A 13,739-nucleotide genomic window follows, 5' to 3' on the forward strand; every position below is an offset into this window, starting at 1 on the left:
TTGCTCTAAAAATAGTGCCTGTAAACTGCCTGTTCTGCAGCGCCAGTGTGAAAGCCCAAGCGCTTTCACACTGGGGCGGTGTGTTTGCAGGACGGTTAAAAAAAGTCCTGCAAGCAACATCTTTGGGGCATTGCAGGAGCGGTGTATACACTGCTCCTAACCCTCCCATTGTAATTAATGAGCAGCGCTGCCGAAGTGCCTGCAAATCATTTTCGACAGGGGCGCGTTGCGGTTTTAACCCTTTTTCGGCTGCTAGTGAGGGTTAAAAGCGCCACTAAAATGGCGGTAAATCGCTGTTAAAACGAATGGTGCTTTACCGTCAACACAGGCAGCGCATCAGTGTGAAGGTGGCTTTAATGCCAGTGTCAGGGAAGTTTGGAATAGATCCATGCAGATCACAAAAATAAGTCCAGATATGTCCCCCTCTTACCAATTCAATAGTGTTTTTTTTTTTTTTTTCTCTTTTTACCTCCCTTTTAAAGCAATTATTACTTGCATAAAGCTGGCTATAGTTTGATTGCAATTTGCCCGGTTCAGCTGGCTGAATTTCAATCCATGTGTGGTCGCTCCTGGTTGACAGAAGTCGATTTAATGATTGACTTCTGTTGAACGGGAATGTTGGAACATTTTTCTCAATCAGTGTAGAGTCCTCATTTGTTCGAATAGAATGGGGTTGAAGGCAAATAGACTGAGCTTTCTTCTCATTAACTGCTCTTGAAGAGTGCAACTGGAGTTTGCAAAGGGCAGTCTATTTGCCTTTAGTAAATCAACCCCTATGTCTTATTGGGGAGGTGTCCCCTATCCACCTCGATTCTGTGGATGGAGGAATCCATTGTTTGTATTTGATCAGCCTGCTGGCTTATGGAAAAAGGAGCTGTCTGTTGGCAGCTTTTGTCCACCGTCTAGGTCACTTGGTGGTGCTTTTAACCTCCCTGACGATATTCCCGAGTCTGGCTCCGGGTGGATTTTTAGTACCAAATGTGGTAACCCCGAGCCACACTCAAGATCGCATCGCAGTATCCTGGTACAGCGTACTTACCTTGTCCCCAGGATCCTGCAATGTTCTCCCGCTTTGTGCGGCAGCTGTGCCTCCGCTCGATTCATCAGAGCCGGGCTCCATTCCCTGCAAGCGTTGCGAAGCAAGGGAACAGTGCACGGCGCCAAATTCAAAAATGAAAACACACTATACATACAGTACACTGTAATCTTACAGATTACATTACTGTATGAAATAATTTCACCTCCCTTTTGTCCCTAGTGGTCTGCCCAGTGCCCTGCATGCAGTTTTAAATTATAAATACTGTTCTTTCTGCCTGGAAACTGGAGATTGTCCATAGCAACCAAAACCATCCCTTTACACGAAAAGTTCCATGAAGGGAATTTGTACCAAAGTACCTCGTGGGGGGATTCCTGTTAAATGCATAGGAACGTAATGGTTTTCCATCGAAATTGAGTCTACTAAAGGCAATGACCTCCATGCCCTAACGTTGGCTTATACCCTGTTTCCTAAGATAATTATACCTAGATTACTATGCATTAAAGTTTCATTGACAGCATGGAAATTTCTAGTGTCAAAACTTCATATTCTAGATGTAATACAGAATATACCTATCCCTCTGAGAGCCTTTGAGTATTGCAGAGCCTGCCTTTCGATGTATAATTGGATTACCCAGGGTTTTAATTTTTTTGATCACCTCGCCAATGAAAACAAAGAAATATATTAATCAATAAATTGCATAAATACGATCAGCTGAAATATGTTAGACCAAATAAAAGGTTTTACCATTCCATCCTCTATATGGAAATATTTCACAATCCACAAAATTGAGAAGTCTAAGCCCTTGTACACACGGTCGGAGAATCCGTCGGAATGTGTCCTATCGGACCGTGTCGTCAAATAATCCGACTGTGTGTGGTATGCATCGGAATATCCGTCGGACCCAATTTTCCAACATGTTGGAAATTTCCCGACCAACTGGGCCGGTCGGACATACTCCGATCATGTGTAGAGAATTTTGATCAGACCAAGTGCCACGCATGCTCAGATCAAATTCCTACATCAAAGCTATTGGCTACTAGCCTGAATGTAGTCCCATCGTAACGAAATTACGTCATCACGTTTTGAAAGATCGGATTTTGCGACAACTTAGTCCGACTGTGTGTATGTAACAGTTTCGGACAAAATCCGACGGATTTGGTTGTTGAAATCTCCGACCGTGTGTACAGGGGCTAAGAGTATAGCATTTTTCTATAAGCTATTTTCTCAATATCCTAAGTATGAGAAAAATAATATGACTAAATGGGGAGAAAAATCTGGCTTGATCATTCTCTGAGGAATGTTGGTATAACACTATGAGAATCAACAACACAGCCACATCCTGTATTGAACATTAGGATGATTCCCAAAAGATTTTGAATAGATTTGCTTCTAAATTGGCAAACAAGTTTCCTACGTCATCCCCATTATGCTGACGTTCTATTGACTAAATTGGGTCCCTATTTCACACACTATGGAGCTGAAAGAATTTGACTAGCTTCTGGAACTCTGTATCAACATTCATTACCTCTTACAAGTAACCTAATAAAAATCTCACCAGCTATGGCCATGTGAAGTATTAACCTTGACATCTTTCCACCTCACTACTGAAAAATAGTAGCTAACATACTTATAGCTGTAAGACTTAGGCCGCGTACACACGGGCGGACTGTTCGCCCAACTTTGTCCGCTGAACAGTGTTTCAGCGGACAGTCCGCTCGTGTGTGGGCATTCAGCGGACAGTTTCAGCGGACAGTTGGACGAACAAGGTCTTACGGAAATTCCGAAAAACTGTCCGCTGAAACAAGGTTTCAGCGGACTGTTCGCTCGTGTGTAGGCTTGTTCGGCCAACTAAGTCTCGCGCATGCTCAGAAAGGATTTCCACGTCGGAAGGTTGCATTGCAGTGTATTGGACGTCAAAATTTTTCGATCCGTCGTACGTGTCGAAACGTCATCGCGCACGGTTTCAGCAAACTGTTCTTTCGTCGTGTGTGGGCATGTCCGTCCATGCTAAGTTTGAGCGGACTGTCCGCCGAAACTGTTGGACGGACAAAGTTGGGCGAACAGTCCGCCCGTGTGTACGCGGCCTTACTATTACCAAAATGTGGAAATCAATCGAAGCCCTAATCTTTCAGACGTCATAAGACTCAACACCCAAGCACACTATGAAACTAACGCTACCCTTAAAAAAAACTATGATACAACCCACTTTAAGAAACACTGGCATACATGGATCTAAAATTTTCAAAGAATTGTACTTCCACTCTTTTTATTACTGTAATCCAATTTCCAATAATACCGCTTTAAGTTCATGAAGAGCGCAGAATGTAAGACTGCTATGGTGGAGCAGAAATATAAATATGTTTGCACAATGGTGTCCTGGGGATCTGTGAGTATTCTTTTTGTAGCCAGTATTGTGTAACATAAAATAGCCCAAATTTTCAGGAAAAGCAGCAGGCTTACAGTTACATCAAAACATTCGTAAATGTTGAGCTTCTGGGAACAAGGCAAGTCATATCCTTTATTTACAAGATGTATTATCCTGTTTAACTCTAGATAAAGAAATGAGAAGCCAAGTTGTTAATTTAGGAGGATATTTGTTAGACTTTTCCATGGTTATATTATGGATTATATCACTTCTGAAAACGGATTGCGGAAAGTGGCATCTTTGGCAGTCTGGTGTGTTGCAGAGAACAGGGAAGTGATGGCAATAATAAAACCAGATGTGTTTTTTTTTTTTTTTCATATGTACTCAAAACTTTGTGACTCTAGCTCACAGATGAGAGGTTTCACTGAAGGATCTCGTAAAGCTGCATGTTTGTCTAGGAAGATTTGTTGCATTATACACCTTGCTCTAGGTATGATTGATCACAAACAAGCAATTCATCATCAATTAAAATATTGAATGTTTTAATACACACTGTATTTCACACTTGGTAATCGACTGAAAATATGAATCGAAATGAGATTTATCAGTCATAAACTGGCCACTAAAACAAGCATTTAATTGATCTATATTATGATCGGTTCACCAACACACGTGCAGATATTTTTTTTGATTGATTAAAATTATCAGAAAAATTCCACCGATTAATTGAAGGCCGATTGACTTAGCAGAGCTGAATATGATTAAGGGCTCACATAATACATAAAATGCAGATTCTTTTGGATGGCAATTTTATTTCAGTTCGATTAGTTATCCACATTAAATGACTGTTTGAACTATCATAAAAATATGTGGCCACCATTAAAGTGCCACGAAACACATATCATAAGAGATTATTAATAAATGGTGTATTACATGCTGTTCATACTCACTCAGTCACTATGAGATTTGTTTTCTGCATTCTGCAAAAAAAACTTTCTGATCCTGGTGTTCTCTGTCCTCCCTCCTACCATAACCCTAGTATTCTCATTTTCAGCGGGCGGTCCGCTTTCAGATATGTGGTCTCTGCAGCGGATTCTCGGTGAGATCACCTTTATCCCGCGTTGGGAGAGGTCTCCCGCCATGCACCAGAGGCAATCGTGTCCTTCTCCCTGTTAGGTATGGAGATAAATGAGAGGAAGATGACCCCCACCCATCTCCCTACCATTGCAGGGTGGAAGCAACTTCAAACCATCACTTAAGCTCATAGCTCCTAAAGCAACATTTTTATTTTATTTTTTCAAATTACTTTTTTTTTCATTCATTACATTTTAGTGTAAATATGAGATCTGAGGTCTTTTTGACCCCAGATCTCATATTTAGGAGGTCCTGTCATGCTTTTTTTCTATTACAAGGGATGGTTACATTCCTTGCAATAGGGATAAAAGTGGCACAATTATTATTTTTTTTAAAAAGAACAGTGTAAAAATGTAAACATAAAGGGTAAAAAAGGATAAAATAAAAATGTAAACACGCCCAGTCCCTCCAAGCTTGCGTACGTGATTAGCGCTCACATATGAAAATGGTGTTCAAACCACACATGTGAGGTATTGCTGCAATCGTAGCAAGAACAATAATTCTAGCCCTTGACTTCCTCTGTAACTCAAGCTCTGTAACCTGTAAAAAAAATTTATGTACTGCTTTTTTTTTCTTTTACGCTGCAATTTAGAAATATTATGCCAAAGCTCAAAAAATGCTGTCAAATGTGCATGTGATGTCTGCATGAAAGAATTACGGAGTAAGGATTCAATCAGTAGAAGAAAAAAAGGTGCCGAAAATGGCTGCCAAAAATGCCCGCAATTTTGTCACGATTTTACCGGGATTTTGCTGCAATTTTACTGCAGGTTTTTTTTTCCCTGTGCTTATGGTGCGTTTTTCATTGGTCATGTAACTCAATGTATTGGGTGCATTTTTGGTGCGTTTTTTCTTTTAACTGACCCAACTATACATGAAGAAGGTAGCAAGCAGGATTTTTAACATTGATTCAAAAGGTGCCAATAATGGCCAACAATAAATTCATATTCATTTAAAATTCTGTTTATTAATTAAAAAGTCAAATATAATGCAATGATTTATAAAAAAATAAATATATATATTTTAAAAGATGTCAACTTCGATTTTGGTTTCAGTCAAGTGCATCCTGAATTTTCCTTTATTTAGTTTCGGCACCAGAAATTTAATTTCAGTGCACCACTAATATTTATAATTTCATGCCCCAGTGATGAATCCATTCTTTGATGGAAGTGCGACTTTATATAGCTCAACCTACATCCTCGGCAGTGAGTTGATGGAGAAGGTTCATGCGATGATATAAGAACTCATTCTAATTCAAGAGGTAGACAAGAGAGAAAAGAGGAAAAAGAGAGAGGAAATCAGATGGAGAGGTTCAGGATTGGGATGTCAAGGGTAGTGATTGGAAAGGGGGACTTGGAGGTGGCTCCATTGCAGCCAGATATTTGACACATTTGGCTATGGTCACATCTGAAATTTGGAGCCTGTTTTGCCCCTCATACACACTTCCTCTTCACCCGGATCACAATGGAAGCACTTGTAATATACATTTTTTCTATCCTGACAATAAATGTTAGCCTTTGTTTATTGGTCAGTTTCCTTCACCTCATGTATGGATTAAATGCCAAATATACTTTAAGCAGTCTTGGAAAGGGTTCCTCTGAGTATTTTTGGACAAATTTTAGTGTAAAGCAATTTTAAGTAACCTTTTATTTCCAGATGTATACATTCTTTGACAACTTTAAAATTAGTCGTATGATGTAACCAGCCTCGCTAATTTCTTAATATACAGTCTTGTAGTAGTGATATTGCCTCTCAACAAACACTGGGAAAAGTGTTTTATTTTTATTTATTTATTTATAGTTTTGTCTCTTGTATTGTGTATTATATGCATTTTAAAGTGCAAATATAGTAATTATTATTCTTCTTATTTTTTTTCTTTTTAAGCTGGTTGAATTCTTTATTTCTTATTGGTCACAAACGGAAGCTTGAAGAAGATGACTTGTATAACGTGCTACCAGAAGACACTTCAGAGAGACTTGGAGAAGAACTCCAGCGGTAAGAGTTCTCTTTTGTGTTTAAATGTTAAATTATAGTCTTAATTTTATTTGTTACAGGTTCATCAATTTACACAGCGCTTTCAATATATATTGTACATTCTCCCTGCCCTCACAGAGCTTACAATCTAAGGTCCCTGACTCATATTCATACACATATTAGGGCCAATTAAGACGGGAGCCAATGAACGTACCAATAGGTTTTTGGAGTGTGGAAGGAAGCCGGAGCACCCAGAGGAAACGCACTCAGGCACAGGGAGAACATACAAACTCCAGGCAGGCAGTGGTTGGGATTCAAACCGATGACTCTAGTGCTGCTAGGCGGTAGTGATGACCACTTAGCCACTGTACTGCTTTTTATGGTTTACTAAGCAGGCATTGCATTTTTACAGCACCAACTATCTTTGTTAACTTTGGTAACAATAAAAACATATTGAAAATGTTTTATATAGTAGAACCAAGGATTTTTGGGTGAGGTAGGTTAGATTAACAAGGTAATGTGTAGCTGTTATTAAATACAGGTGTGTGTGTGTGTGTGTGTGTGTGTGTGTGTGTGTGTGTTTTGTGTATATATAGGTGTATCTCATAAAATTAGAATACCATCAAAAAGTTAATTTTATTTCAGTAATTCAATTCAAAAAGTGAAACTCATATATTTTATATAGATACATTACACGGAGTGATATATTCCAGGCATTTTTCTTTTAATTTCGATGATTATGGTTTACAGCTAGTGAAAACCCAAGATTCAGTATCTCAGAAAATTTGAATATTACATAAGATAAAAAAATAGATTTTTTAATACAGAAATGTTGGATTACTAAAAATTAGAGTGAGATGTACCTGTACGCGTGGGGGGTGTGTGTGTGTGTATACATACATACATACATACATACATACATACATACACTGCATATATATTTTATTAAATATAGGGATTTGTAGATTGGCAGTTTAGCAACTAGGAGGACCTTTCAGTGGCTCTATTGAGCATTGAGATAAGATAGGAGAAAGACAGGTAATGTATTGTTTTCAATTGGATCATTAGTATTGATTAGTCATAGGAACAGAGAATGTTCAGTTAGCTTAGTGATTGAAAAGATGAGTTTGCTTCAAACTTCCAATCACATACAAACAAATAACTGTTTTTCTTAACTTCCTTGCAGATGATTGGGTATTTACAGTAAACACCTCCTCTGATTATTGTGATTTAAAGTGATTGTAAACAATCACCTTGTAAAACAATCCATTCAGTTTAAAATAGAAATGAAAGGCAAAACATTTGTGTATAGATAGTAAAAAAAAAACATATGGATACCTTTTTTATATTTCTGTACTGGAACCCTGACTTTTATTTTGTTGACATCCATTGATTCTCGAGTATGGTTGTATTGTTGTCTATTGATGCATTTCATTGACTATAGCATGTCATTTCATACTATGTTTAAACTGTTACCTTAAATAAAGAGTTAAAAAAAAAGGGGTATTAAATATTATCAATTCCTCCCCCCCCCCCTTTATTTTTATTTTTTTAAGTGATCACATACCCTTTGTTCCTTCTGTTCTCAGCTGCATAAGAGCTGGGGGAAGGAGGAGAAGCAGCAGCACACTGATCTTCCCAATGAAAGGCTGTGCAGGAGGGGCTGTGTCAGGATAAGTCTAATTATTGGAGGAGAGCAGGCTGAGTTCTCAGCACAGCTAGAGAACTGACCACACTTCTCTTCTGCTCAGCATGGTCAGTTTATAATAAAAAATCGGAGGGACTGGCAGCGACACCAGGGATTTCACCTAAAGCAATACAAAGAGACCAGGATACTTTCCTCATACAAGTACATGGTAGAGCAGGCACATATCAGAAATATGAAATGCTGGGGTAGCAAACACTTTAATGAGGATTTAATTATAATTATCTGCTGGGGGCATGGCTGACGAAGGAAGGCTGAAGAAGTGCAGCACTGAGCTCTGCGCCTTCCCGACGCTGGTAATTTATAGCCCACAAACGCCCACTTACTGCATGTCTATGGATACCTCTCACCCCGCTGAGCCTAATGAGCACTATTTACTCCACACATACCCTAAGGACACAAAATGACGACTGGGCGGACGACAGGGAAGAGCAAGCCTCCCCCCCCCCCCCCCAATCCCTGCAGCAGCTTGTGTCAGCGAGGATGAAGACCCCCTGGATACACGATCAGATTCTCTGCAGTCCAATCACAGGTCAGACATCACCCATACCATGTCCCTGATGGCAGACTCGCACTATGCTGACTCTGAGGGCCCCCTTAGATCTGAAGCCACGGCCCTTCTCTCCTCCTTCAAAGCCTCATTTGAGTCCTGGGCAGCTAAAATGGAGACCTCACTACTTGTGGAACTGCATGCTATAAAGTGACAAGTTTCAGCCACTGAAGGAGATGTTTCAGCGCTGACCACTACCCCGTCTGACCATGCAACCCGTATATTAGCACTGTAATCTACGTCTACAGCTTATTTAAATTGCATGCGACAGCACCAGCTCCGTATAGAAGATGGCGAGAACAGGAGTCTCAGAAACTACGTTCGACTCCAAGGAATACCAGAGGCAATGTCAGGCAGAGATCTAAGACCTACTGTTGTCTCTATCCTCAATCGGGTCTTGGGAAAAGAGAATCTCCCATTGAACTTGACTGGGTACACATAGTTAGGGGACCGAGGTGGCCGCCTTCGAGATGTACTTTTCCGAGTTCAATATTATACCCTAAAAGAAGAAATCGTGTGCAAAGCATGGCGGATGGGCCCTGTGGACTTTGACAGATCCTCTATTCACCTATACCCTGATCTCTCCCGCAACACGTTATACATGCAGAGATTAGTCTGTCCCATACTGGATCTAATACGCCAGGCCAGAGTTTATTATACCCAGGGTCATCCCTTAACCACACTGCTCGATATACCATAGTTTTTTCCACAGCCCTTGTGGCCATAAGGTAAGTTTTCCTGCCCTTTGCTGGTACAACTTGGTCAACTGGGGTTTGGGAGGATAAGAGTGCATTTAATAATTCACTTGTCTCCTCAGGTTATTATGCCCATATGATTGCCTTCCCTTACCGTTATCCAATACTTCCTTTCATAGCTTGTGCTGTACATCGTTACTGTTAATATGTCTGAGCGTTGGGGCATCTTCTTCTCTCCATGGATACTCGTATGTCTGCTTGACTCCTCTACAGGAGAGGAATTTAGCCCTAGGCGGTGATAGGGGTGAGGTCCTTTTTGTCATACTACTGGCCTCACCCTGATATGGGATGCTTATTTGACGGCTTAACTTTTTCTCCTAATGGGTACATATCTGATATATTTATAGGCCCTGTGGATTTGTCTTAGAACTCTATACGAGGCAGCCACCTGGTGATAAATATTTAGACTCCAAGCTGTTTACTCGAATAAGCTAATATGATCATTGTAAATACTATTGTCGTTAATGAGCGCTGGTATTGAGCTGAGTAGCAGTAACCTGGACACTGTGTTGGATGGCAGCTTACCTGTTCAGCTCGTTATGGATATTTTACTTAAATAATTTTGCCTCCCCGGTTAAGGTACTACCTTTCTGATACGATGGGGCTTCTTTGCGGGGAGTGGATTGTTCTCGTACTAATTTGGAAACCCCTGTCCCGGAACAGCTACAGGCTATAATTAGATGGCCTGAGGGAGATAGTCTGTTCCTTGCCACCTCTGTTATTTGTTGGGTGTGCTATTTACTTATCAGATATCCCTGCCATGTTGTCGGGATCACAACTCAGACTTCCTGGTGCAGTTTGTGCCAGTAACGTGATATTTCATGTAGCGTCTTGCTTTTGCGAGCGCTTTAGCTTCTTCTAGACACCTTTTCCAGAGTGTTCTCTTGCTGATCTTCTTAACTCCTTACCTCTGCGTTTCTCCACTACCCCCCCCCCCCAATTCTGCTTCCATCTCCCCCTCCTCTTTCCCCCTCCTTCTTTCTACTTATTTTACTTCAACACTCCATCATCATGGCCCTGATCCTCAGGGTAGCCAAAAACATTTAAGTAAAATATCCGTAATAAGCCGAACAGGTAAGCCTCCATCCAAGACAGAGTCCGGGTTACTGCTGCTCGGCTCAATATCAGCCCTCCTGCCCTTGATTTGAAATTCAGCTCATACAATGTAAAACTGGGACAAAGCCTCTACCAAATGCAGGTCAAAGTGCTTCTACTACAAGAGACGCGCTTCCAATCTGGCTTCATTCCTTCTTGCTTCAATAGATACTTCAACGGGTGGATTCACAGTACCCACCCCCCCAGAAGGCCAGAGGAGCCTCCGTTGCCTTCCACAAATCGCTCCATATAGAAATCAGGTTTCTGATCCACAGGGAAGGTATCTCACACATTCTGATTGTGCTGCACGGGTCACGGGCACCGTATCTAATTTTTTTTCTCAGATCATGCTGCAGACACCAATCCCTGTCCATCCAATAGGAGGCATTAAAGGCGGTCTTGCAAGGCAGTTTTATTAAAATTGGGGCTCATCTGAAGGAGTGCTCAGCTGCCATAGTGATGGCACTTCAAAAACAATGGAACGTGGAAACCACTCACAATGGCTCTCCTACTGCAAAGACAGCATTACCTACTCTAGATAGGGACGCTGTCTAAGAGTTTGAGGAGAAAATCACTGATGTTATAAATTCTTTGTCTCCCTTCGTACTCCCTTCTTAACTAGTTGCCACCCGGCCATCGTCAAATGACGGCGGGTTGGTGCTACTCTCCTTCTGGGACGCAGTCATATGATGGGATGATTGCGGCCTCACTGTGTTGCTAGGACGTGGCGTGACCCTAATCTCTGTAAAGAGCCGTAGGTCTTTAACCATGTGATCAGCTGTGTCCAATCACAGCTGGTCACATGTAAACATGGTGATGCCTGTAATTGGTGCTCCTCGCCTCACACTAACAGAGTGTGTGGCGAGGAGAGACAATCGGCAGCATCTCCACGCAGGGAGACATCTACACATGTAATCGGGGCACTGATCATCACCACCCACTGCCCTCCTTTTTCCACCAGTGCCAGCAATCATTGGCAGCAATCAGTGTCCATAAGTGCCCATTAGCCATGCCAATTAGTGATGGATATCAGTGCTGCCCATCACTGCTGTCAATCAATGCCCATCAGTATCGCCCATCGGTGCCTATCCATGCTGCTGATCCGTGCCCATAAGTGTGGCATATTAGTACCTCCTCAACAGTACCCATAAGTGGGATACTAGAAGCTCATATCTCTCTCATCCCAAAGCCAGACAAAGACATAACTTTTTGTGCAAATTATAGGCCTATTTCTCTGATAGGAGTTGACTTGAAAGTGTTTGCCGAGGTGTTGGCAAATATCTTGCAGTCACCATTACTCAGTTTGATACACTTAAACCAAGTTGGGTTTGTGAGTGGGTGAGAAACCAGGGACAATACCCTGAAAACTCTTCTTCTGACTACTTTTGGTTATATAACATCCCCCCTTTGTCTCTTGCCAGTCAATGCGGAGAAAGCATTCGACTGAGTGGACTGGCAATTTCTTAGACTGTCCTCGCAGCAAATAGGACTGGGTCCCCAAATAATATCTAGGATAATGTCCTTCTATTCCTATCTGTCCAGAATCCAAATAAATGGTTCATTGTCTCCCCCCCCCCCCCCCCTTGATTCCATATCCATAATACCGTAGGACTCTCCCGTCTATGTCCTCACTATGGAACACTTACCTGTTGCCCTGCGACATAACTCTAATATTAAGGGAATTATTACAGGCCCTGTATATACTAAACTTGTTCTTTTTGCAGATGACCTGCTTATGTGTTTGACCCAGCCCCATTTTTCTCTGCCCTCCATCATGCATGAGTTTATGGACTTTGGGGCCATGAGCAACTTTAAGGTAAACCACGGTCAGTCAGAAATCCTCAACATCTTTGTCAGGGGAGGCTGTACAACAACTTTTATCCTCATTCCCTTTTAAGACCGGCTCCACCTCTATTTGATACTTAGGAATACAAATCCCAACAGACCATCCCAGCTCTTACCACTGAACTTCACTCCCCTACTCCTCAAAACTCAGGCGGATTTGTCATCCTTTGCAACCAAACAGTTCTCATGGTTATGAAGGATTAATGCATTGAAAATGGATGTCCTCCCCTGCTTTCTGTATTTATTTCAAGCAGTCCCCATACCGATCTCATACTTTAGGAAGCTTTGCCGGTTGTTCTCCAATTTTATTTGAGGAGAGGCTCGTCCAAGGATAAACTATGATACCCTGTCTCTTCCAAAAGCTGGGGGGGCTGGCATCCCAGAAGCTTCTCTATATCACAAAGCAGCGGTACTCGCACATATGGTGGACTGGTTCTACCATACTGCATCCAAACTATGGGTCCAAATAGAGGGTTACTTAAATTCAATCAAGCTCTGCGCTCTACCGTGGACTCCTAGAATTTGTCGTAAAGGTCCGTCTCCTTCGGCTGATCCCACTCTTCAGACACTTTAATTTTGGGACTGCTTGACCTTAAATGGCATTGTGTCTAATCAACTAGGCCCCATGACTCCATTCTTCGGGACCCCTGCTTTCCTACCAGCCGTAAGTAAGTTGGAGTTTGGACCTTGGCATACGGAGGACTGTAGGAGACTTGCCCAAGTCCTTTGCACGGACCCCTCTTTAACGACAAATACCTCGCCTCGAGCTATCCCTCACTACGCATTGGCTTCAGAGGAGACGAGCCCTTTCATATGCCCATAGCTTTTGCTCTCTATTGGTTATCCTATGTGAAACAACAAGATTTTGAGATATGCTACTAGGGACCGCCCCCCAATAAGACTCACAAATTTATGCGTTACTGCTTCACGTTTCCTCTTCTGACCTCCCACCATACACACGGACTTGGGAATCTGAACTGGGACATCCTATATCGTGCATAGACTGGCAAAAATGCTTCATTCTGACACACAAGCTCTCTAGCTACCACATCTCAGGAGAATGGGGTTTAAACTAGTATCCAGATGGTACAGATGCCCTGCAACTATAAGACACTTCAACCTGTCCCTTTCGGACGAGTGTTGGAGATGCTTATCCTCTAGGCACTCTACTCCATATCTGGTGGGACTGCCCTCCTGTATGGCAATTTTAGGAAAAAATATTTGAACTGTATTGCAAACTGATGGCGACATCTCTCCAACCCTCACCGGAGGTAGCTCTC

At 41.8% G+C, this 13,739-nt stretch overlaps 1 protein-coding gene across 4 annotated transcripts in view; it reads left to right on the forward strand.

The window, feature by feature from the left end:
* Positions 1–13,739, forward strand: part of ABCC4 (ATP binding cassette subfamily C member 4 (PEL blood group)) — a 508,465-nt gene that overhangs the window by 84,276 nt on the left and 410,450 nt on the right. For all 4 annotated transcript variants that reach the window (XM_077483041.1, XM_077483039.1, XM_077483040.1 and 1 more), the window contains exon 2: positions 6,420–6,530. In XM_077483041.1, the coding sequence (XP_077339167.1) occupies positions 6,420–6,530 (111 nt within the window). The remainder of the gene's footprint in view (positions 1–6,419; positions 6,531–13,739) is intronic.

The sequence above is a fragment of the Lithobates pipiens genome, unplaced genomic scaffold (assembly GCF_037356315.1).
Source record: "Lithobates pipiens isolate NorthernLeopardFrog02 unplaced genomic scaffold, aLitPip1_a1.2 Scaffold_16, whole genome shotgun sequence".
NCBI lineage: Eukaryota > Metazoa > Chordata > Amphibia > Anura > Ranidae > Lithobates > Lithobates pipiens.